This window comes from Excalfactoria chinensis, chromosome 1 (genome assembly GCF_039878825.1).
Source record: "Excalfactoria chinensis isolate bCotChi1 chromosome 1, bCotChi1.hap2, whole genome shotgun sequence".
Classification (NCBI taxonomy): Eukaryota; Metazoa; Chordata; class Aves; order Galliformes; family Phasianidae; genus Excalfactoria; species Excalfactoria chinensis.
Genome location: NC_092825.1, coordinates 71098043 through 71125130, shown reverse-complemented (window position 1 = coordinate 71125130; position 27088 = coordinate 71098043). Strand labels below are relative to the sequence as shown.

The 27088-nt window shown below is 39.9% G+C and overlaps 1 protein-coding gene across 1 annotated transcript in view; it reads left to right on the top strand.

Annotated features, from left to right (window-relative positions):
• ANO2 (anoctamin 2) overlaps positions 1–27088 on the top strand; it is a 179234-nt gene that overhangs the window by 88600 nt on the left and 63546 nt on the right. Inside the window, exon 14 of the mRNA XM_072335289.1 lies at positions 4241–4324. Within this exon, the coding sequence (XP_072191390.1) occupies positions 4241–4324 (84 nt within the window). The remainder of the gene's footprint in view (positions 1–4240; positions 4325–27088) is intronic.

The following is a 27088-nucleotide window of genomic DNA, read 5'->3' as shown; positions in this document are numbered from 1 at the left end:
CTCTCTACTTTGCACTGGTGAAGCCTCACCTGGAGTACTGTGGAGTCCTCAGTACAGGAGGTATATGGAGCTGTTGGAGCATGTTCAGAGAAGAGCCACAAAAATGATCCAGGAGATAGAACACCTCTCCTTTGAGGACAGGCTGAAATATCTGGTGCTGTTCAGCCTGGAGAAGGAGAAGTACCTGAAGGGGAAATACCAAAAAGGACGGATTCTTTACTGTGGTGACAGAACAATAGGAAATGATTTCAAACTCAAATAGGGTGGATTTACGTTGGCTATAAGGAAAAAGTCTTTTTACAGTGAAGATAGTGAGGCACTGGAACAGGTTGCCTAGAGATATGGTTGATGCCCTGTCCCTGGAGACTGTCAAGACAAGGCTGAGTCAAGCCCTGAACAACCCGATTTAGCAGTGCATGTCTCTGTTCATTGCAGGGGAGCTGCACTAGATAACCTTCAAATGTCCTTTCTAACTCTAAAAATTCTATTCTTTATGTTAGTTTAGAAGACCAAGCTTCTATGTGCTGTGCATTAACTTTCATCTTTTAACAATGGTATTCAAGCTTATTTAAACTTCTGCATTAATTTTTCAAAAATGAGTTTATTGGACTAGTGATTTGGTCTAAAAAGTCAGTGAGCATCTACAAATGATCCATTCACACATGTTGAGATAAAAAAATAAATCTTCCTTGGATGAGCATCCCATTACTAAGACAGCCTAAATGGGTCTTTGGTATAAGAGATCATCTTTTCTTTATATCCCCCCCTGACTCCCCAATATGTCATAATCAGAAGAAATCTCTGTTCTACTCACTCCAAGTTTCCATCCTGGGGCATCAGCTGTGTAATTTCAGCAATTTTTTTCAGTGAATATTTGTGAATACCTTCCTTTTAATCGATGTTCACTACTCTGCTGCTCTGCTTGCATTCAACAAATTAGGACAAGGTTGTTGAATGTGTTCTCAGTTCTTCGACTTTTCTTAAGGAGTAAGACCAAAGCAATGTGTTGACTTTTTTTGTTTTGTTTTGTTTTGTTTTGTTTTTTGTTTTGGCTTGTTAATCTGGGATGGTTTTCTCCTTTTAATTAGCTGCTCAGATGTGTTTTTCATGAACATTTTGTAGAATTTCTAAACCAAGGAGAAATACAGAAAATGCACATTTTCTTTAGATATTTTTGTACTGGATCATTATATACATAACTTTAATCAGCAGCTTATAGTGGACACACGTATTGTATGTTTGAGGCAAATGCTGGAGAATATTCTCAAGGAAAGTTCTTACTGACATCAATATGAGTTTTGTCTAAGTAAAAATTTTGTAATTTGGCTTTTTGTTTTACAGGATGGGAATTATCTTTTTTTACTCTGATCACTCATTTGGCCTCCAAGTACCTTAGCTAGCTTTATTTTCAAAAACTGTTTGGCAGCTGCAATGGCACACTTCCAGCATTCATAGGATTCATACTTATCCATATGGATATTTGGACTTCTTTAAGTCATCACAACTATTTCTAGCTCATTGTCCTGTCTGTAGAACTCTTCCTATTTTCAGACAAAGAATTGATTCTGAATACCACTATTTTTACAGCAGAGAGTTGAACTTTTCCTTTACATCCATGTATGTATGATAAAAATTTAGTTCAAATATCCCTAGATCTGTATTACAAAGGATTGTTTCATGAGGTATTCTCATAAAAAATATACACCTGCATTTCAGGAGGTTCTGTGGTCTCTTTATTCAAGGGTAAGATAACTTGCCAGATTCAGAGAAAACAGATAAACTGTTCTGATCCAGATGTAGGTATGTGAAATGCAGTTAAAGGACATCGAAACGGGTACTAGGAAAATTAAACATAACTTGACCAAATCTGAACACTTAAAGAAAAACTGACAATAGAAAAGAATTGCTATAGAGATTCCTGAACTTCATGAGTTAGTGTGCAACAGAGAATGCTCAAGATGGTAGTGATGATCATAGAATCATAGAATCACCAAGGTTGGAAAAGACCTAAAAGATCATCCAGTCCAACCATTCACATGTTACCAATAGCTCCCATTAAACCATGTCTCTCAACACAGGGTCAGTGACTCTGCTGGTGACTCTGGGCAGTCCATTCCAGTACCTGACCACTCTTTCTGAGAAGTAATATTTCATAATGTCCAGCCTGAATCTCCCCTGCCGCAGCTTGAAACCATTCAAAATGTTGCAGTTAGGAGAGAACAAATAGTGCATTTATCCCCGCATTATGACCAATGATACAGTATGCAACTGCAGTAGTCACACTCAGAAAGGGGATACAGGATTGTATGCTTTCTTAGTCATGATACACTGGCATTTCAAAAAAGGTTCTGAACAGTGGGTATTTTTCCCAGCATCATCTCTGAAGTCATTCAGCACACTTCAGCTTTCCTCACTTAGATCCCAGACTTTAGCTTTCAACATTTAGATATGATTATATGATTAAGACTATATTTTTTGCTAGTTTGAATAGCACAAGGCAGACACAATAAAAACTGCTCAGATGTGGTCCTTTCCCCAAAAGATAGCTTAAGAGAGGTGAGACTGCTTCACCTTCGTGCCCCCAAGTCCATCCTGTAGTGAAGCTGATCATGTATTCCCAGTAGGCACGTACACACAGAGCACCTTTGATCAGCGTGCACCATGAGTGTACATATATATATATATATATGGCTGGCTGTACAGATCACACAGATCAGACACACAAACACAGACAACAGTGACCTCATTCTACGCCTCTATGTGTCTGAGCAAGAGCAATGTCTGCTTGCACGTATGTGTATATATACACATATGTACACATAGATACATATCTACAATGTGGATCCCCCAGGTCCTGGGCTCTGACACTTGATCTGTCTGGTAGCTGCCACTGAACAATATTCTCCTCAGTTGTTGATATCCAGATGTTTAAGCCCATTAAACTACAGCCCTACTCTGATGGTTTGCTTGCATGTACATCCCTCAGTCCCTTAGATTCATCTAGGACTCCCTAGGACTCCTTTGATTCCCCAGCAGCAAATTATGGTTTCACCACTAAAATCATATGCAGTACCTAAATGCTATTCCTCCTATTAGTAAAATTTCTGGTCCAAAAAGCTTGGTCAAACATCTTTATCCCCAAAAGAGACAGAGGAGAATCTTCAGCTTTCTTTATTCAAATAAAGGGAGAGTTGACAGGCATATCCCTGTGGGAGCTCACAAAGTACTGGGGGACACAGCCCCTCTTTTATCCTTGTTCTAACACTAGTTAACTGTACTAGTTAACTGTAACACTAGTTAGCCCTTCCCACTTCTCTCATTGGCTGAGCTAATCAGGCTTCACATTCTTCTCAACTCACCTATCAGCCATCCCTGCAGTAGGTACACTCCTACATTTCCTCTGTTTATACATACTTCGTAATATGGGTTCAGAGTCTGTCATTCAGTACAGCTGAAACTATCTTTGTGATCTGTGAAGTCTACCGCTCTTTGTTCAGCCCTGCAAAAAAGATTTACACACAAAAAATAAACTACCATCATCTGCCACATACTTGCAAAAGAAATTTGCTTTGCCAGATCTGAGTGACTGAAATTCTTCTTCTCACCTTTATCTTGTTTTGTACAGATCCCCCATACTTCCCTCCATTCTTCTTAATTTTATATTGCAATGACACTGTCCTTGTTTTTCCTTCACTCTTCATCCCATAACATATTCCACAGCAGGTAGCTGTGATTTCAAGTGCTGATGTTCAGTAGTGATGGGTTGTAGGAGGTTTTGTTGTTCAGATGACAATAACTACAACAGTACAAGCTCTTACTTATAGTCTGAAGTGGCTGAGCCAGTACTTCTATAGTGAAAGCTTCCAGCTTCAGGATTTCAGCAAGCCCTACTTTGTTCCTGCTTTCTAGGTCTTTCAAATCAAGGTCAGCAAATGAGAAGAAGCAGGAAAACACCAGCTTGTACCTTGTCTTCTCAGGATGCAAAAGCATCGTATTTATATTTCCTGTATCAAGATGGTTTGATATTCTCCCTGGCCAAGTTTTCAGCCAATAGACATCCCCGGGCCCTCCCTTTTGAAGGCAAACAACTCCAAAGAGATGTTTCCAAATGTAAGATTGTCTACATAGTGGTGTTGATTGCCTCATGTTGATTTGAGTTACTTCTTACCAATCTTAAGCATCATGATCAGGAAATGTCTATTTTCTTTTCTTATTTATTTTTATTATTATCATTTTTTAGGAACATCCCAGACCAGAGTATGAAACCAAGCTGCTGCAGAAAAAGCTGAAAAAGAAAAACATGAAAACAGAAAACATGAATAAAGTAAGTTGCAGTTTACCTTTTCTCTTACTCTATAGCTAGGCTGCCTCTGATCTCAGCTTCTTCAATGAGCTACTCTGCATTGGTTAACACCACATCTACTAACACCTCACCTCTTGCTGGTCTGTCCAGTATCTGGACAAGAAAGCTATCCTCAACATGGATTGCTTACAGCTTGCCATGTTGCTTTCCTACCAAATATCTGTACACTTGAAAACACACGTCAGGATGTGAGCCTGTGAGTGTAATGCCTCTTGCAGCAGAAATCCTTCGATTTGTCAACAAACTCCCCTTGACCAGACAGTCTGTAGAAGACAATTACCACCAGATGTCCTTTATTGGTCTGGTCCCTAACTTTAACCCACAAATGCACCAGTGCTTTTCACTTCAGAAGACCCTGAAGAGTTAAATATTAAATATGATGAGTACAGAATACTAGAATAGCCATTCCACCTGATTTTTTATTATTTTTTTCTTTTTTGATGGTTTAATCATTTCTTTCTCTGCCTTTGAATAGTTGTACGTGTTAATCATTGCAAAACTCAGCTTATGCATGGTTTCTTGATATTAAGGCATAGGCTTCCATGAGATCTCTGGCTCAGTACTTTTAGCTTTTTAGTAAAAGCTAGAGTGCAAGTCTCCATCATATTAATAATGCACATCCTCTAGTATTGGGCTTTTCATCAAAGTAGAGGTCTCTTTGCAGTTAGATTTCATTTTATGCAAATACACAGATGCCTGTGAAGTTTGTTTCATTGCATCTTCACTGACTGTCATACCATGACAGATCCTTCTGAATTTCTTGCCTGGATATTTTTTGATAGCTAATATAATTAAGTCATTTATTTTGCAAGTAGCTGGTGAACAGCTGTAATTTTCTGTATTCTCTGTCAACAGTTTATGGGTTGGTTTGGCCCAGTTCTGTAACTAGTGGGATTGGGGAAATGAATGGATCCACACCCCGGGAAAGGGAAAAGGGTAGGAAGGTGGGCCTAAAATACAAAACAGCAGCAACCATCTGTGGAGAAACAAATTAATTTACTAAATATGATATCAAAATGCAGGATAATACACCATAATACTACATAATAAGAATTGAAGCTAACAAATAAAAGAGTGCCTGAAAACCAAAGGCCTTACTCCAAGTAAGCTGAGATGATACAGCTAGGAGCACAGACAAGCTGGAAGGTTGGAAAAAAAAGAGGGATGTCTCATGATCTACAGTTTTATCTTTTCCTCTGAAGAGAAAACAAACAGAGCAATGCAAAGTCCTCTGGAGTACGTAGTATGTAGTACTTCTCTTCCAAGAACCAGGTACCTGGAGCTATCCACAGAACTGGAGCACTAATTCTTTTAACTCCCAGTGCACAATATGATGTTGTGATGTGGTATACAGATAAAAATCATAAAGCCATGACAGCTCTGAAACTAGTGGTTAAAACTTCTAATTACTTATCTGAAATGAATTCAGAAGTCTGCAGTTTATCAGCTGATGATTTCCAGGCTAGAAATGATGCTAAAATTATGCTCTTGAGAATACTGAATTAGAGTTTGCTTAGATGTGTATTTTCATAACACTACTCGTGTTTTTCCAGTATGCTAGTTCCTCTGTTCTTGTGAAGACAAGACTAGTTTACAGCAAGAAATTGAGCTTTTAATGTGGAAATCTTGTGTTCCCTCAGTACAATTTCATTCAGTGTCCTATGTGTGGATACAATTTTGAGCTTCATCCAACTGAAGCCCAAGCTGCTTATTGCAGAAGTGATACAGATCTCCTTCCTAAACTGAGTGGATGGCTTGCTTCAGTTGTTGCAAGAGATGGTTCAACATATATACCCAGAACAAGATTAAAACACCAAATGAAGCCAAATGTTGACCATCTGGTTTATTACAAGTTCCAAGCAGTTAAGGAATGCAGGGAAGATGAGGAAGTCAGCAATACAAGAGAGAAGAATCCTAGTAAATAGGTTATAAAGTAAAGACAGTCAACACTGGGGATCCAGTGATATCTTGCTAGTCTGCAGGGGGTTGCAGACTGATCAGTGATGTCTTATTCACCTGCACAGCTGCAGTTTAGTGGAGGGACACACACTACCTCTGAACTTTTTTTTTTTTTTTTTTATTCTTCATTCTGCTTGAATGCACCTCTGGTTGCTCAAGGCAATGGCACCTGCTCCCCTCTCCCCCGACTGGAGGAGGGAAGTCAGCAGTTGATCATGCAGAAATCACACTAGCTACCTGGTGGGCTGTTGGGCACATGTACTAACTCCATAGCAATCATTTTCTCCAAGATGCCCCAGAAATCAGCCTGACCTGAAAACATCAACCAGGAGCAAATCCTTTCTGAGCCCATAGAATACTGAAGAATGCATTTGCTAAATCTAGGACACAGTGGTATGTTTTAATTTCTCTACTTAGTGGGTCCATTAGGGAGGCAATATTGGGTATGGCTGCATGAATAGGCGGCGTGACCTTATTCAGTTCTCTCAGTGCCTGAGTCGCACAGACTAGTAAACAAGCTGGTACACTCTCCCATGGCCTTTGTCTGAAACACTGGACTAAGTCCATTAATTCAGTGGCTGTATATGGGCAGGACATCACATGGAAGCGTGTTTTGGCAGGGGGACATTGATCAGGAAGCACCCCTGCTTTTCGTTTTTTGCATTATAATAGGATGAGCTTGTAATGTGTCTGTCCCAGGAGGCTCTTCTAAATTGGCTTTAGTAACTTCATTCTCAACCAGATCTGTTGTTTCAGGTACCTGGTCATCATTTATTGAGATGTAACAAATTTGGGGGTTTGGAGAAAAAAAATAAAGTTTTTGTTTGTTTGTTTGTTTTTTCCCACTAACAGACTAAGTTCATGCTCCAGTTGTTGAATTTGACCTTTTAATAATTGATTCTTGTGCTCAATAGTGTTTGACCTGATTTCTGCCTGATTTAAGGCAGTTAATAGAGGCCATGCCACTGTGGATGCAGCCAGTTGTCTTTCTTTAGTGGTCAACACATCCTATACAGGCCCTGAAAATATTCAGATAGGCGGAATGGAGAGGTACTGTCTGCCACTCATAATGGGCCCCATTGCTCAGTAATAGTGGCAATTTGAAAATAGGGGGTCCCCATAAACCCTGGAATTTGTCCAGGGAGCATCTTCACTACGGGGGTAACTTTCTCACCCTTGATCCAATTGTATATTTTCCACAGGAAAATCATTACAGCCACAACCACAGGCTCCTGCCTGTCTTGCCAAATCTAAGGTGAAATGATACAAAGATGGTAACAAAGATGGTTACAAATATTCAATAGGTTATTTATAAGGAAAAATTCACCAATATGGATGCCTTCACTGGGAAATGCCGAGGCAGTCTCCACCAGAGAGCAGTCTCCAAGAGATGCTGCCTTAGTGGTGGTCAGCCCTTAAATGAGGTCTAGAGGAGGTGGAGTCAAGCTCCACCCCTTCCGGGAGTGCAGCTAAATTACTCTCACCTGTGCTCCCACAGCTGACCTGAAACTTGCCTCAGCGGATTAATCAGAGGTTCAGGCTGTGATTACCAATTTCCCATACAGAGTTATCGTGCTGGATATTATGAAGGAAAACAATAAAATTCTAAAGGAATTGCTTCACATGTATTTCTTGAAATGGTCTGCTATTCTCAAAACAGTATTGACAGCAAATATGCTGCATGGGAAAAATAAAATAGTAACCTATAAAAATTGTTTCTTACTGAAATAAGAAGGGAATCAATTAGTAAATTATGCTGGACTGAAGAACTTGGAGAGTTGAAGTGTGTTTTCTGTGTTTTCCCCGTCTTTTAAAAGAGAGACAGAATTGTTTCCTGTAGTTTATAACAACTACAAAGGAGCAAATTGAGTTTAGGATTTTTCTAAAAATGAGTTCTAGCTTAATCCATTGATGGAACATGAAGATATTATTGTAATTTTGTAATTTCAACCAAGTCATTTTGACCAGTTTCTGGTTCCTAAGGTATTACGAAATGTTAAGTGATACACTGTGTCCTCTTACTCTGCTAGATTCTGATATGGCAATTTAGTACAAATAAGAGTCTTATAACAGTTTGTGTAGTTCTTGAATTGTTAGAACAGAGCTTTTAATTCTTTGGCAAATATTAAAATTGCTGACGTTCTATTTACATTATTACCATTTTGTGCAAAAATCTAATTCTAGTCTAATTCTAGTTGCTTGAGGTGGCTAAATAAAGATTTTTTTTAAATTTATTTATTTATTTTTTTTTTTATGGAATGAAGCAGTTTCACTGTGTTAACTTAGGGCTAGATTCTGTAATTTTTAGACAAATTGTTTATAGTTTTTTGTATAAAACTTAAGTTAAATCCTTGCTCCAGAACCATTCTTAAAGTCCTGCTATAACTCCAGAATCAACTTAGGGCTGAGTTTTGGGGAAGCTGTGGTAGGGAAAAAACAAAAAACAAAACAAAACAAAAAAACAATGGATGTGTTGAATACATTCCAGTTGCATGTGTAGCTGCAGTGCCTAAAGTCACTAAATGTTGCAGCTGCAGCTGTCAATCCAATAAGTCAGTTCCATTATTCTGAATATTTATCTTTATAGAAGAAGGAGTTAGACAAATCAGAAGAATTCAAGGCTGAAAGAGAATCAAAGTGCTAGAGGAACACAGTTCTTCTATCTAATATCCACCTGAAGGCATTTATTGAAAGAACTCCTCACTTTCATGATTTGTAGTTCCTCAATAGACCCACAAAGATTTTGAGAAAACAGTCCAACTGCTGGCTGTTTTTAAGGAGAGCTGTAAATTTTCATATAATGCTTAATAGCTAGATTGAATTCTGAGTGGAAGTGAATCTGCCAGCTGCAATCAGAACTGCTTGGTAGGGAAAATGATCATTCTGATGTTAAGAGATTTCTTTAAATCTCTAGATGAGTTTTGGTGAAAGTACTGGAAGCAGAAATTTTAGGCAAGCAAAAATAAAACTCAGCCAGCCAGATGAAATTTAAACAATGAACCTTGGCAAGTCAGCTCTGAAAATCTGCAGGGTTCCAAGCTTATGACAGTCAAGTTTTTTTGTTTTTTTTTTTTCAGGTTTCCTGTTTTGCTCCTGGAGGTTTATACAGACAGAATGATGTTTTGCTAGCACTCAAGATGAAGTGAAACAGTCCTTAGGAGTGGCCCAGTACAATAATGTAGCAGTATGCAATTGAAATTCACCAAGAATTTTCTCTGTTTCAGAGTAAAAATAATTTGAGTCCATACAGCAAGTCAAAACATTTCACTGTCAAGCCAACCAAATATTTTGATTGAAATATTACAAGGAAGAGAAACTTTGAGTCATAACTAGGTACACTGTGCTGCTGTTGGTGGAACCCAGGTATATAGCAGAGGTAGCTGCTTACTAGATCAGCTGTTGTAGAGCCCATTCCTACTAAAGTCCCAGAGGGCCTATATTTAGACTGTTCTCAGGGAGGGAAGCTGCTGATTGATCCACAAGCTTGAGGTGGAACTGTCTGATCACATCTGTCAGGACTGCAGGCCAAAGAATACACTGAATTCAATTCATTTTAATTTTATATATTACTATGTTGCCCACTGAGAATCATAAAACCTTTTGGGAGCTGAGAGCTCTTGAAAGTCTGGCCAGATGTGCTTTAAAAAAAAAAAAAAATAAAAAAAAAATCTCTAAAGTTTCTCTTTTTAAGTACTGAAAGAATGAACTCTCCTCAAATAAGCAATTTTTAAGATGCCTTCACCTTTTTTTTTGTCTGGCCGGTGCTCCTCTCAGTAGAAACTAAAGAATGAGGGAAATCTGTGTTGTGTCACTGCCTTAGATACCTCATAAAAATAAGAGAAAAATATTTCCAACCAAGAGAGATCCAACCTAGGGGGCAATGCCTGCTATTCTTTGGCGATAGGTAATTTAGGGAGTAAGCAGCAAGTAGGCATACTAACACTCCACTTGAATGTGCAGAAGTCTATGAAAGATGATGTGAAATGCTGTCCTCCAGCATTACCAGTCATGCTACTTTTTTTTTTTTTTTTTTTTTTTTTTCCTCTTTTCAGCTCTTGCTTTGAGTGTTTGGTGGACTGAAATTGTGAATGACTGAAGTGGCTGCTGTTATAAATACTGCCACAAGGTTAATGTCCCATTATTTTCAAAATGAGTATAGTTACCAGTTGACAGTAGAGTTAAAGAAAGAAAGCTGCGATGAAGCTGGCTGGGTCCTATGTAAAGGATTCTGGTGAGACAGAGCAGTAAAATGCCAAGCAGGAGGCAGGTATGATGGAAGAGTAAGCTATCAGTGGGAAATACTAAGGCTTTAACACATTCCGATCAAAACTGCACTAATGGTGCATTGGTTACATGACGTTCTATGCTTAAGAAGGGTAATTGTCGTAGGCAACTCCCTTCTGAGAAGAACAGAGGGTCCAATATGTTGATCAGATTCTACTTGTAGACAATTGTGCTGCCCCTCCAGGATCTTGGTGAAATACATTACTAAAAAGCTTTGTGTTCTGGTTTGACTGATTTTTCTTCAGGGGATGAAGGTGGTTAGCTGATGGAGCAGAAGTGGTGTTTTCCTCTATGCCTTTAGTGACAGCAAGAGATATTGAGAGAACCAGGATAACCCATGTGATAAAATGTGGCTAAGAGGCTGGTGCCACTACAGGAATTTTGGCTTTTCTGACCATGGCACCAGGCCTGATGCCTGCAGATGCAGAGAGCCTCATCTCTCTCAAAGGAGGAAATGATCCTAGCTGAGGAGCTGGCAGGGCTATTTGAGCGGACTTTAAACTAGGTATGAAGGGAGAAGGGGATAAAATGAGGCTTTCTAGAGAAGAGTCTGAGGGAGTAAGGCTAGGGCTGGAGGTGAGGTAAGGTAAGTATGTCAGCTGAGGTACATTTATGCTAATGCATGTAGCGTGGGCATCAAAATGAAGGAGCTGGAAGGTACTGCATGTCAGGCAAACTATAACTTAGTTACCTTTACTGAAACATGTTAGGATCACTCCCAAACTGGAATGCTGTGATAGATAGCTGTAAGCTGTTCAGAAGAGATTAAGTAAGGAAGGAGGGGTGTTGGTGTAGCTTTCTAAGCTAGAAAGTGCTTAGATGTTACTGAGTTTGGGAATGGCAATGATAAGGTTGAGTCTTGATGGGTAAGAACTGGGAGAAGGCCAATAGGGCTGACATCCTGAAGGTGTCTGTTATAGACTGCCTAATCAGGATGAAAGAATGGATGAGGCATTCTATGATTAGCTGGCAGAAGTTGCATGATTGTTCCCTTGTTGCCCTTGTTCTCATGGATTTCAGTTTCCCTGATGAATGCTGGAAATATAATACAGTGCAGAGGAAGCAGTCTAGTTGGTTTCTAGAGTTTGTGGAAGGTAACTCCCTGACACAACTGGTAAGAAAGCTGTCTGGGGAGGTGCCCCACTGGACCTGATGTTCACAAGCAGAGAAGGACTTGTGGGAGATTTGGAGGTCAGGAGCTTTCTTGCACAGAATGACCATGAAATAGAGTTCTCAGTTCATGGTGAATTCCCAGTGAAGTTGGGAGGGAGGGGCATCAAAACCTCTTCTTTGGACTTCTGGAGGGCAGACTTTGAACAGTTCATGACACTGGTAGGGAGAATTCCTTGGAAGTCAGACCTGATAGGTAAAGTGGTTCAGGAATAGTGGACATCTTCGGAAAGAAGTCTTAAAGGCACAGAGAGAAGACTGTCCATGAGTGCTGTAAAATAAGCCACAGGGGAAAAAGACACAGGGAACCTTTACAGAGATTCCAGGAGAAAAAGAGAGTCTGCCTCCTGTGGAAGAAGGGATGGGAAAACTGGGGAACGTGACCACTGAGGATAAGGAAAAGGCTGAGGATCTCAGTACCTTCTTTACCTTCTTTACATCTGTCTTTAATAGTCAGACCAGTTATCCTCAGGATAATTGCTTCCTGATCTGGAAATCTAGAATGAGGAACAGAATAAAATCTCCCACAATTCAGGTGGAGACAGTTAAAGACCTTCTACTCCATTTAGACTGCCATAAGTCCATGGGACAAGATGGGGTCCACCCAAGGATGCTGAGGGTGAGGTTTCCACTTTCCACCTGATCAACTGGAGAGGTCCCAGAGGATGGGAGGCTTGCCAATAGGACTCTCATCTATAAGAAGGGTCATAAGAAAGATTTGGGGAACTCCAGGTGTGTTAGCCTTACCTTGGTGCTGGGGAAGGTCATGGAATGGGTCATCTTGAGTGAGATCATGAGGCATGTGCAGGACAATCAGGTGATCAGGCTCAGCCAGAATGGGTTCATGAAAGGCAGGTTCTGCTTGACCAACCTGATCTCTTTCTAAAACAGGGTGACTAGACTGATGGATGAGGGAAAGGCTGTTGACATATTCTACATAGATTTCAGCAAAACCTTTGACACTGTCTTTCACAATATTCTCCTGAGGAAGCTGGCAGCTCATTGCTTGGACAAGTTATGCTCTTTACTGGATAAAGAACTGTCTGGAGGGCCAGGCTCAGAGGGTGGTGATGAACGAGATTAAATCTAGCTGGTGTCCAGTCGTGAGCGATGTTCCCCAGAGGTCTGTGTTGGGGCCAGTCCTGTTTAATAACTTTATTGATGATCTGGATGAAGGGATTGAGTGCACCCTCAGAAAGTTTGCAGATGAAAGTTTGCAGATGAAAGTTGCAGATCCACTTCCTATCAAGTTGGTAGGAAGTGCTGATCTGTGTGAAGGTAGAAGGACCCTTCAGAGAAATTTGGTAGGCTGGAATAGTAGGCTGAGGCCAGAAGCTTCAACAAGATCAAGTGCTGGTCCTTAAACTTTGGTCACAGCAACCCCCGGCTTCACCTGTGCAGCCCCAGGATCCACCTGTGGGGTGGATCCTAGCCCCAACCCCTCTTAGACCTCCTATAAAAGTTCACTGCCACTGGGGATTTATCTCTGGGTGGAGATTCTTTCCCTGTGGTGTCTTTCCTGCAAGCCTAGATCTTTGGAGACAGTTGATCACTTTTCCTTTGTAACACCATTCTATCTGCACTACTCCCTTTGCTGTTGTGCTCCTCTATCACCTTTCCACTGTGCTGTAACACAAATACATAATACATTATTATTACAATAACAATTATAGTAATTGGCTGACAAATTCAGCTCAAGGGGGATTAAATTGGCTGGTGGCCTGTCACAGCTGGGATTCCCCATGGTTCTATTTTGGAGCCAATTCTCTTCAATGGTTTTATAAAATTAATGAGTAACTTGTGTCAGGTTGGATGTTAGAAAGACATTATTCTCTGAGAGTGTGGTTGGGCATTGGAGCATGCTCCTTAGTACAGTGATCTAGCAGCAAGTAGGCTGCAGTTTGAGAAGTTTTTGGACAATGCTCTCAGGCAGAGTTTGAATTTTGAGTGGTCCTGTGGGTGGGCTTGATGGTCCTTTTGTGTTCCTTCTAACTCTGGCTATTCTATGCTTCTATGAATATAAGTATGATAAATACACACAAGGTCTTTTTTTACTATAGCATGAAGTTGACTTTTTAATGGGTTTCTCAAACTTCTCTATGCAAATACAGACAAATTCTCTGAGGTGGTGCAGAGGCTATGTTTTTATTCTGATAAAAAAATATTAACATTTTCTGAGAAAATATGACTATTTCCAAAAGCTGGATTTTTGCTCAGTACATACTTGATTCTGGGGGAAAGGTTTTAGTTTTCCACACCTTCTTTTTTCTCACTTTATGATACAGTCTCAAGGCAAACAGACATTGTGAAACAATTGACACATCTGAACAGCATTACCTAATGCCTCATATTTTCATCCAGTCAATAACATCAAAATTAATGTTGTTCAGGGCCATGCTGTATCCACCTTTGTAAGACCTTGTCAAAGGCAAGAAAGTCTTCTACAAATCTGCAGGGAATGCAAAGATATGGTACTACACCAGTGAGATTCAACCAGGGTTTCACATACGAAACTAGTTTTCAACTAATTTCTTCATCTCTTCTTGAACTACTTGTTTTACCAGCAGCTGTTGGTTAGGTGGAAAGCATTCAATGCAGTACACAATAAAGCACTGACAGTAATTATTTCAAACCTTATTTGCAGAACCAGATAAACTGAAATACTTTTTTGTGTGTTCAATGCCAATGGGTAGGTACTATGAGGAAGCTTCTATTACCCATTGAAGCCATTTTCCATAGCACTGTATGGCACAAATAATCATTAATAGTAGGGTATTCACAGAGCATGAAAATCCAGAGTTTTACCTACAGCATATCCCTACTGCAGACACCTGTTGCTGGAAGAACAATGAGAATAGATCTTTTCCAAAAAATAATAGAACTGAAGTCCAGCTGGAAAATGTGGTTTAATTATATATATAGTAATTATATATATAATTATATATATATATATAGTTTTGATTTTAGTGAAATGTATTAGTTCAACTTCTAAAGGGTAAGGAGTTTCCAAGTTCTGTTATTAAATGCCTTTTTTAAAAAAAAAGGTTTTTAAATAATTGAATAAACAAAAAATATCTTAAGTGGTTGGCATAGGTTCATAGTAATTAAAAACACTGGAAAACAAACATTCTAACTTCATGTTCTAATTTCTGTCATGTCTCCCTTTACTTGTTTTTCCTGAGATATTATGTTTTTCACTGGAAAAAGCAAAAGTAATGTTTTGCTATTCTTAAACTTTAAGTGCCTATGATGCCTAGCTTTTCATCTGCACCTCTTCAGAACAGACTCTCTGACCACTTTTTTTAGACTGAAATTAACACCTTAGTCTTTCTTCTTTGTTGTTCATACTACTATGAGCTTAACTGAGAAGAAAAGTAGTAGTTTTGGTACCATCACTAATTGTTTTTAACAGACTTTGGAAGCAAACCAAACATTTTAATGAAATGCAAGTCAAAATACCATCCCTATCACTGAGAGATTCCAGTCTAAGGTGAATACTTGAAGAGAGATGGTGAATAACATGGCAATGTGAAGAGGCGAGTGAGAAGTATGACTGTATGTCATAGTGAAATGAATGGTTCTGTGAATAGACTAGGAATAATGGACAAAAGACAGAGAAAACACAGACACTTTCCAGGCAGAAAGTGATGTCACAAAAGTAGGATTTGACTAGAATTACGTGAATACTGTATGTTCTTTAAGATGAAGGCATACACACAGTGTGCTTGAAGAAACAGGGCCAGAAGAAGAATGCTATGAATGAGGTAACTGAAGTTAATAGATTTTTCTGAGAGCATCGATCAATGCATGGATGTCATCTTCTCACTCTAGAGAATTCTTCATGTGAGAGAGCAAATGACATATTTGCAGTTGCCTTAACTCTCTAGAAATTAAAACAAGAATGGAAAAATATGGATTCTAGAGATTTTGTGCTAATGATGCCTTAATATTTCTGTGATATTTCTAGAGTAGCAGAAGTCCACAGGGTTAGAAATCATGTTAGAGTTTCTTTTTAACTTACCACCCACTCATTGTCCCCAGAGGACATTTTATATTTAAAGGTTAGCAATTTATACTAAGTAGCATCTTTGAATACCTTGTTTAGCATGTAGAATAGGATAATTCAGCAAAAGAGAAAGGGGTAGATGCAGATGATGCTAGTATAATTTCTCTGAAGAGCATCTACTTTAAATGTGTCAGGTTCCACATTTCAGGTCAGTAGTAGGAAAGTGAGAGCTAAATAATTTAGTGGGCCTCTGAAGTTTTCAGTTCCCTGGAAAGTCTGAGTTCACTGAGCGCACTGGTCTCCCATTGAACCTGACAGACCCTTATAAGCAATATTTCAGGGTTCAGTTGACCAACCACATGCAGGACATGCCTGGTAGGATTAGCACAATGCTAATTTTCACCTTCCTTAAAATACAGAATGAATAGTTTAAAGTCAGTAGTGCAAAGAAGCAAATTGTTTCCCTTTGGCCATTTTTCCTGCTGCCCAATGAAGCTCTTCTGTGCTGAAATAAATATTAAACAGAAATCCCAATAAAAGAAAACACATTTTCTTGATAAAACTGCACATTTAGTCAAATTTTGTAAAAGGACTCCTGATGCTTAAATCTGTTGCTAATTCATTCATTCTTAGTAAGACTTAAATGACGTTGCTTTATTACTGAAAGAATAGAATGATAAATATTTAATACTTCCATCTCTTTGCAGATGGTGGATTTTAGCAGTTTCAAACCCACAAGCTATGTATATATTAAAAAAAAAAAAAAAAAAAAAAGAAAAAAGTAGCATAATTGAACACAGGAAAAAAGAAAAGAGGATAGAGATTGTCTGTCTTTTTGTGGGCCTTAATGAAAATCTTTGTGTTCATAAATCCTCAAGGTGAATATAATCTTCCTCAGCAGCTCTCTCCAGTGGTTCTTGGGGAGTCATGAGCTAGTGAAAACCTGTAGAATTATGGGAGAATTCAGCTCCACCAGAGGGCAAAAATAAATCAGAAGCTTACTCGGCAAACACATCTCCTTAAACTGGAGCATTTAACTGAGATATCAGACACTGTCAGATAACACATTTTTGTGAGCTTGCTCATGTGGGTAGACTGTTTTGGGTTGATATTACTAGCTCCAAACTTCTGGGTTGTCATATTTGTGCAGCAGGTTTGAAGATCTAAGGTCTCTGAGCAATCATTTCATTGGTGGAGTGGTGTCAAGGCTGTAAGTATTTTTAGAATTAGCACTTGTGTTTTTTGGTGTGACACTAACAAGATTCTTTAGATCAGTTTGATTTGGAACCTCAATTTATTTGAAGGTATTTTTACTTGAAATTAACATCCACAGGTCAACTTTTCCTGCTTTCTTCTTGTTTCATACATCTGTTGGCTCTGAAAGCCACATTTTCCAAACATAGAGAGGTTAAGGGGCAGGCCACTATTGTGTTTCCTATGTCTTCCTGTGAGAAAAGATTTCCCTGGGAATGTACTGGCTAGCAGCACTGTTGGGTTGCCTTGACATGGAAAAGTGAGCCTATATTTGTGAGTGGTACTTCAGCTTGGTCTCTAGCTCCTTGGCCTCATTCCAGAGCTCTGGCTGCTGTGAAGTTACTGGTCTGGTGTATCTCATTTTCCTGGCTATATTCTGGGTATAGATTTCCATGAGGAAATTTTTCATTTTATAAGGAGCATCTCTTCAGTGGACAGGACTCCCGCAAAACTATTTGTAACAACAGTTTGAAAATGAACAAATAGAAAGATTATAGAAAAGTACACAGCCTTGAATCCAGCAATGCAAGTAATGGAGAATTTCAAGGTTCCAAATAATCTTTTTCCCTTCTTCTCTTGTCTCTGTAGGTGTATCAGTGAGTAATGCATATACTCACAAGGGTAAAAACCAAACAAATACACCTTTTGACTTGTGAAAGAGGGTGGGTGTGTATAAAGAAACATTAGTGAGAGGTCTCTACACCAGCTCTCTCTCTCTCTCCCCAAACTGTCTTTCCTCCTACTAACTCATGGCTGAGTGAAAAGTTTATTCAGTCTCAAAAGAGATCGGCTGTATTACACTGTTTGACAATTTGAAAGGTCTGTTTATTTTGACACTATTATATCTTGTTGCAGAATGCAACTGTTATGTGTGTGTGCATATGATGATAATATGACACTTCTGCATTTCTGTCAGAGGTATGGTTGCCCAAATTACAGGTCACTTAGCTCAAACTTTACTGAAACAGAAACCAGTAATGTAGGCAGCCTAGTCCATATCCATCACCTTCATTTCAGTCATGTACAGTATGCTAGTTAGATGAACAGGATCTGTAATAGAATTCTTTATATCAGATATGTTTCAACAGAGGATTCCCAACAAATCCCTGCAATTTTCTGTTGGACAGTGTAGCTTGAAAATCTTCCAAAAGACCCATCCAAAGTTGTTCCAGCAAATGAGGGGGTCAGTCTGCATATTTCTGGGAAGGCTGCGGACATGTTACATTGATGACTTCATGCTGCAAGCTGTTCTCCAGAAGAAGCTCTTTTTCTTAACTTGTGTTGAAATTTGGTTATACAATGGGACGTAAATGCAAGATTATCTATTGATGTAAATGGGATCCCACTTAAGGATCTTTGGAATGTATCTGAGACAGTATCAAGATATCAAATGATGTAGGTAAACACTGCCTACATAGCAATGTTACATTTTTCTACGCTCTGTAGCAGGATCTCTGAATCCTCTGAGTCTTCTGCATAGGCCAGTGATGTCCCAGGATGCAAAATATACATCAGATTAAAACTGCAGAAAGTGCATAGCAAAAAAATGCTGCATGAGAGTCTTGAAAGGACCACTGCTTCCCTTGTAGTCTTGCCTCTATCAGGTGATATATTTCTCCGAAGTATTCCTGTCTCCATTCCCAATTTATGAATGTTCCAGTTTATGAATTACAAGATCTTTTTCATTTTCTGTGACCATACTGAAAGCTCAGAACATTTGCAGCTTGGCATGGGAAAGGTCCTCTCAGTAACATGACTTTCAGAATTATTATGTTAAATATAGGACAAACTGCTTACTGATCTTTATCTAGATACTACATGCCAGTATTGTGCATAGATGGCCACTGCTTCCAACTTTCATTTTTCTGTTACAGGACTACAGAAATTTACTTTGTTGATATACCTACTCTATTTTTGTCAACTTTGAAGACTAGTGATAAACAATGAATACTTAACACTACAGTTATAAACCTACTCTTTGTCTTTTTACAGTATTTTTCTGGTAATCTGGTTGTCTTCTGTTTTCATTAATCCTTATAAAGCCATATGTTAAACTGTCATTGTAGAGGGAAAAAAAAGTTCTGTCAGTTCTCTCTCAAACCATATGTAAATAACTAAAGTTGATTTTAAACAGTGATATAAACACTGAGCATCTTAATGCTATTTATACAATAATGATCACAATATGCTGCAATTACATAATTGCTCAGGTTGGAAAAGACCTTCAAGATTATCAAATTCAACTGCAAACTAAACATACTTCTGTAACTCTAACAACCCTCTGATAACTCATGTTGCCCTTTGGTGTCAATTGTTTACGGGCTGGTTCCAGATGGCTCTGTGACTAGTGGGGTGGGTGAACACATGCCCCAGGAAAGGGGGAAAAGGATAGAGAGATGGACCTAAAAACAAAACAGTGGCAACAATCTGAGGAGAAACAAACCAATTTACTAAATAAGATATCAGAATGCAAGATAGCACACTACAATACAATCTAATTAGAACTGAAGCTAATAAAACAAATTGAGTGTTTGAAAGCTGAAGGCCTTACTCTAATACTGTGATGAGATGGCACCTGCAACAGAGATGAGACAGATGATCGAGAACAGGGGTTCTCATGACTTTGTTAGGAGTTTTATCTCCTCTCTGAAACCAAAGTCCTCTGGGGTATATAGTTCTTCTCTTCTGGGGCAGGTACTGGGAACCGAAACATTAGCTCTTTTACTCCCAGTTCACTACATGATGTTATGATGTGAAATACTGATAACCAAAAATCATAAAACCATGACATTTGGACCTGCCCCAGTACCTCAATGTCATTTATGTATTGAGGTGCCCAAAACTGAACACAGTACTCAAGATGGGGCCTCACCAGTGCCGAGTACAAGGGCAGGATTATTTCCCTTGTCCTGCTCACCACACCATTCCTGATACAAGCCAGGATGCCATTGGCCTTCTTGGCCACCTGGGCATGCTGCTGGCTCATATTCAGCTGACTATCCATCAGTACACCAAGGTCCCTTTCCACCAGGCAGCTTTACAGCCACTCCTCCCCAAGCCTGTAGGGTTGCCTGGGGTTGTTGTGACCAAAATGCAAGGCCTGATGCTTGGCCCTATTGAAATTCATGCAGCTTATCCTGGCGCATTGATACCAAAGGCAACATACACATTAAATACAGCATATCAAGGAAACATTTCTATCTCTGAATAAACTACAGTGAATTAAATTAAACAAGTTTAGCCTTACAAACTTAAATTACATTGATCATAGACCTTTGGCTTTTTGTTATTTCTGAGTGAGTGAAACAACTTGAAATACTTCCCTGAAATTAGTCCAGGGAACGCTGACTTCTTATATTTGAAACCAAGGTAAAGTTTTCAATAACATTTCTATATGGGAATGCAATTTGGAGGACTTCTCACTCTAGTTATCATATCCGATAGCTAGTATGTATCTCCTGGCAAAGCCTAGGTATGCGCTATTGCTGCAGAGGAAAAAAAACAAAAAACAAAAAACAAACAAACAAACAACAACAACAGAAAGAGAGCTTGTTAGAATGTTGCAGACTGCCTTTGAGAAGAACTAGCATAGCTGGATGTATGTCCACATTTCACAACTTGGAGAAGAAGACTGATAATATATTTTATCTATGAACTGTTGCTCGTATCTTTGTCCTAAATTTAAAAAAGAGTTAGTTTTCTCCAAGTACTCATTGTATACTTGTGATATATATGCATACGCCAAAACGCCTACACTTATCTACATGTATCTCTGTGTCTATTTATATATATATACACACTACTTGGCAATTTTGAGAATGAAGAAAGTTGTTAAGTTGGATAAGAACTAGACACTTTTAAAATTATCTTGTCCTTCATTCTGCCAGTTTCTCTGCAGTATTGGCAAAAAATAAAATAAAATAAAATAAAATAAAATAAAATAAAATAAAATAAAATAAAATAAAATAAAATAAAATAAAAATTAAAAAAAAATAGAGGCTGCTGTTTTTCACCAGGCTTCTTTGTGCTCCATGACCCTCATCTAACATAGTAACCATTGCATTGTCTGTTATTGTGGAAGGAATATAAGTATCTTGAGGCAAAGGACCTTGGCAGCTGACACATACTTCTCTATTTCAAGGCAAATCTGTAGCCTGTAGAAGAATTGTTTCCAATTACACTGCAGCTGTGTTCTTGGCTGATGCATTCTGCTCTAACTGGCTGAAGCTAGAATAATAGCCAAGAAACACCGTGGTCACTATCTGTAAAGAATCATAGCATAACAAGGTTGGAAAGGACCTACAAGATCATCTAGTCCAACTGTCCTTCCATTACCATTGTTACCACAAGCCACAAAGCCATATCTTGTAGCTCCTTATCCAGATGCCTCTTGAACACTGCCAGGGATGGTGACTCCACCACCTCCCTGGACAGCCCATTCCAGTGCCTGACCACTTTCTAAGAAAAAAAGTTTTTTCTTATGTCTAATCTAAACTTCTTCTGGTACAACTTGTGGCCATTTCCTCAGGTCCTGTTCATTGCCTGGGAGAAGAGGCCAGTCCCCTCCTCATCACAATCTCCCTTCAGGAAGCTGTAGAGTGCAATGAGGTCTCCCCTGAGCCTCCTTTTCTCCAGACTAAACAATCCAAGCTCCCTCAGCCACTCCTCATAAGACTTGTGCTCAACACCCCTCGCCAGTTTTGTTGCCCTTTTCTGGCACACTCCAGGGCCTCAATGTCTTTCCTGTAGTGAGGGGCCCAAAACTGAACACAGTACCGGACATGGGCCTCACCAATGCTGAGCATCAGAGGAAGATTACCTCACTATTTCTAATGCAGGCCAGGATGCCATTGGCCCTCTTGGCCACCTGGGCACACTGTCAGCTCATGTTCAGCTGAGCATCGACCAACATCCCAAGGTCCCTTACCTCTTCACAGTTCCTAAAGCGCTGCATGGGGTTATTGTGGCCAATGTGCAGGTCCCAGCACTTGGCCTTGTTGAACCTCATCCAATTCACCTCAGCCCAGTGATCCAGCTTATCTAGATCCCTCTGAAGGGCCTCCCTACCCTCAGGCAGATCGACACTACGTCCCAACTTGGTGTCATCTGCAAACCTACTGAGGGTACACTCAATCCCCTCATCTAGGTCATCAATAAAGATGGGCCCCAGAACCGACCCCTGGGGGACACCACTTGTAACGGGTCACCAGCTGGTCTTAACTCTATTAACCACTACCCACTGGGCATGGCCCTCTAGCCAGTTCCTTACCCAAAGAAGGGTATACCTGTCCAGGTCACAGGCCTGTCCAGTTTCCCCAGGAGAATACTGTGAGAGACCGTGTCAAAGGCTTTGCTGAAGTCTAGGTAGACTACATCAACAGCCTTTCCCTTGTCTACCAGTCTGGTTACCCAGTCATAGAAGGAGATGAGGTTGGTCAAGCACGACCTGCTTTTCATGAACCTATGCTGGTTTGGCCTGGTCCCCTAGGTGCCATGCACATGCCACATGATCTCACCCAAGACGATTTGCTCCATAACTTTCCCCAGTACCAAGGTCAGGCTGAAAGGCCTGTAGCTCCCCCGATCCTCCTTATGGACCTTCTTGTAGGTGGGAGTCACATCGGCAAGCCTCCAATCCTCTGGGACCTCTCCAGATAATCCAGTGCCCTGACGATAACTGATCTGCCTATTAAAGGCAGATGTAAAGAAGGCACTGAGAACCACAGCAACCTTATCCTCAGTGGTCACATTCCCATTTGCATCAAGTAAAGGATAGACATTTTCCCTGGTTCTTCTCTTACCAATGATAATTTGATTATCTGTAAAAGGTTTTCTTATTCTCTTTTAATACAGTGGCCAATCTGAGTTCAAGTTGGGCTTTTGCCTTCCTAACTTCCTCCCTGTACACCTTAGCAACTTCCTTGTAATCTCCCCAAGTAGCCTGTCCCTTCTTCCATAGGACTCTCTTTTTCTTCCAGAGTCTCAATAATAGTTCCCAGTACATCCACACTGGTCTTCTTCTCCTACAGATCGCTTTACAGCATTCAAGGACAGACTCTTCTTGTGCCTTTAAGATTTTCATCTTGAGAAGCATCTAGGCGTCCTGGACCCCTTTACCCGTAAGGAGTGACTTCCAAGAGACCCCTGCAACAAGCATCCTGAACAGATCAAAGTCCGCCCTCTGGAAGCTCAAGATAGCAGTTTTGGTAGTCACCCTACTGACATTTCCAAGAAGTGAGAATTTCTCAATTTTGTGGTTTCTCTGCCCGAGGCAGTCCCCAACCTTCACATCTCCCACCAGTCCTTCTCTGTTAGTGAAGAGCAGGTCTAGCAAGGCACCACCCCTGGTAGGCTCTCTTACCAGCTGGGTAAGGAAGCAATTTTCCACACACTCCAGAAAACTCTTGGATTGCTTCCTCTGTGTTGTATTATACTCCCAACATATATCAGGGAAGATGAAGTCTCCCAAGAGAATGAGTGCTAGTGATTGTGCAGCTTCCACAAGCTGTTCATAGAATGGCTCATCCATCTCTTCATCCTGATTGTGCGGCCTATAACAGACCCCCACTGAGATGTCACCTCTCCAGGCCTTACCCCTGATCCCTACCCACAGACACTCAGCTTCATCATTCCCAACACCAAGTTCTTCAATATCAAATCATTCTTTAATATTAAGGGCTACACCACCACTTCCTTCCACGTCTATCCCTTCTGAAGAGCTTGTAACCATCCATCACAGCATTCCAGTCATGGGAGTGGTCTCACCATGTTTCAGTAATAGCAATTAGGCCGTAGTTCACCTGATGCACAATCACTTCCAGCTCCTCCTGCTTGTTGCCCATGCTGCATGCATTGGTGTAGATGCACTTCAGCAGAGTCATCTGCCTCACCCCCAGCTCAAGCATTGTTCCCCTAGGCTCATCTCTTGTGAGCCCTGTTTTGTCCCCTTCCCCGTCTTAGCTAGCTTAAAGCTCTTTCGATAAGCCCTGCTAGCTTCTGTGCTAGGATTCATTGCCCCCTTTGATAGGCAGGTTCCATGGATGGACAGCAGGCCAGGGGCAGAGTAAACTGCCCCATGATCAAAGAACCCAAAGTTTCTGCCTTGACACCAGCCTCTGAGCCAATTATTCATTGCTTGTGCTTTCCAAGCCCACTCCATGTCCCTCACTTCCCCTCAAGGTATAGAACAAATGACTTGAGCTCCCACTCCTTCAACTAAAAGCCCTAAGGCCCTGAAATCTCATTTCATGGTTCTTAGGCAATTCATCACTGCCTACCTGTACTATGAGTAACAGAAAATAATCAGTGGGCCTAACCAGCTTTGGAAGTTTTCTGGTTATGTCCCTGACCTGGGCCCGAGGAAGGCAGTATACTTACTGATGGCTCAGATCTGGTCTGTCCTCAGTTACTGCAGCCCTAAAACCTGCTCAGAACCTACAGCCCAAACAAGAAATCTGATGGTAGTTTTTCTTAACTAAGTTACAGCCAAGACTGAAAGATGAAGATAGGCAATTTCAGCCTGGAAATAAGCCACATATTTTCAACAGCAAGGATAATTTAAATTGTTATGACCTAATGAGGCTTGTGACTTCACCCTAGAAATACTTGAGTTGTGATTATAGGTTTTTCTAACAAGAATATTAGTTAAACCAGATTTATTATCCTTATAGCCAAAAAAAAGGCACAGGTACAGGCATTGGCATATGGTCAGGGTGGCAGTAATTTTATCTTTCCCCTTAGACAGTTTGGGGGCCCTAGTACAGACTTGCTCAAATTCCTGGAATTTGCTTTAACAGTTTTCTACCTGTAGTTGTCACTGTGGGCCACTGTACAGTTCCAGAAATGTTCATGTGTCTTATTTGTACCTCCTTTTTAAAGATTATTCTGGCACATATTGTCTTCAAAAATTGTCTGCACTGCAGGCTCTTAGCTTCTTTTACCCTCTCAATAGCACTGAAGTATCCGTTTCTTCTTGCCTTCTGTCATGGTTTTGTGGTGTTGCTGTCAATATTCAACATCATAACATCATGTGCAGTATGGATCATTCATGCTCCAGTTCCGTAGCATGGCGGCATCCCGAGTACTCAGCTCTTGGAGGAGAACTACATATCCCAGAGGACGTCGCGGCCAGAGATAAGTCACGGGAGGAGGACATATATAATCTCGCTCCCAGGCTGGAGTTCTCTCTCTCTCGGACTAAAGGAGAGTGGGAAGCGTTCCAGCTGTGTCACCTAGAGTTCACAGTAGGCCTCTCAGTTTTCAGGAACTCTCTCTCTCTGTTTTGTTCAATTTATTAGCCTCAATCATATTGTATTATATTGTGTTTTCTTGTATTCTGATATCATATTTAGTAAAATAAGTTTTCCTTCTTAGATTGCTGATGCTGTTCTTTTTCCCATTCTCCTTTTCCCTTCCTTTCTGGGCCGGGGGCCCTATGGGGCAGCTGCCCCTGTTACAGGCACAGGTAGATCTAGGTAACCATGACACCTTAATCTGATGTCATGCTTAAAGTTACAGTGACACTTTTTTTCAGAATAAGCTTATTTCATTCCTTGCTTGAGCCTGTAAAACACATATAATTTTTGGTGTGTTATTCACTATATGTGATGCCACCATTATTACTATGGGATGTTTATTTTGACATCAGTTTTTTTGCACATTTTAAGGCTTTTTTTCTGCTCTGAAAAATGTAGATATAAAAATGGCATTAGCTTGTTTGATATTTTTTTCTGTGTACTTACAGATGAACTGTATTTTGTTATTGGAAATATAATTCTTCAGCTTTTTCCTACTGACTGCTGTGCAAAAACTTAGGAAGCCAAGAGAAAGAGATCCTAGATTCTATTCTTCCCTGATCATCTTTTACTAAATTCCAGTCAATTATTGCAGTTCTATGTTTCAGTTTAGCCTAGTTCAATGACAAGGAAGTGAAGGGACCCACAGACCCATATTCTGGGAAAGGGGATATGGGGGGGGGGGAAGGTAAGGAGATGGGCCTGGACAAAGGATAACGGCAACTAAGGAAAACTTAATTTACTAAATATTTTAGTAGAATGTGAGATAATAAAACATAATACATTTTTACTATCCTTGAAGCTAATGAATCAAATAAAAATGTGAGAGTTTCTGAAATCAAAGTCCTTACTCTAATGCTGTAGGCAAAACAGCAGGGGAGCAAAGAAAGAAGAGGACAGACTCGTGACTCCCAGTCAGTTTTATCTTTCCCTCTGAATGAAAAACAGAAACGGAAAAATGGAGTTTTCCGGGAGTTGTAGTTCATTCTTTTCTTCTGAGGCCAGGAGACCAGAAGTGTCAACAGTACACGAAACTGCAACATTAACTGCTTAACTCCCAGTACACTGCATGATGATGATGTGGAGTTTCAATTAAAACAACAACCACAACAAAAAACAACAAAACAAACAAACAACAAAAAAAAGCCAATCACAATACCATGACATACGTAAAATCTAGGGATGTCATTCAGGGTAATCATATGCAAACTGCAAAACTAGAGTTACAAACCAGGAAACAGAAGAAACAAAATATGTTGTTTATTCCTTGAGAGCAGGTTAAGCTGGCATTATTGATAGTTAGGAACACTTCCTTTGAGATTTTCTCTTCTGGGAAAATATGAATAAATAACTGTAACACTTGGGATCTGAGCAAACTGACTGTGATTTAATTCATTCAGAAAGACAGAACTTTCACAAAGCTACTTGCTTCTGTCCAAGCATGGTCTATTTTCATGCTTCCAAATCTAAAAGGCTCACGTGAAGATGCAGATACACTGTGCAGATGGACTGGATCTTTATCAAGTTAGGTAACACCTGATGTTATAAACTGAATAAAAACATCCAGCAAAATCTTGATCGTGGGTGTCTAACATTCTGGCTTGCCCATGCCACACTGAGTGAAGAGGAATTGTCTCAGTTGCATAGGTCACTCCAAATGTATAGCTTCCAGTTTATTTCAATCAAAATTAAAATGAATACAGCACTAGTTGCTAGAGCAAATTTTCAGCTACAAAACAACATTTTTCAACAGTCACC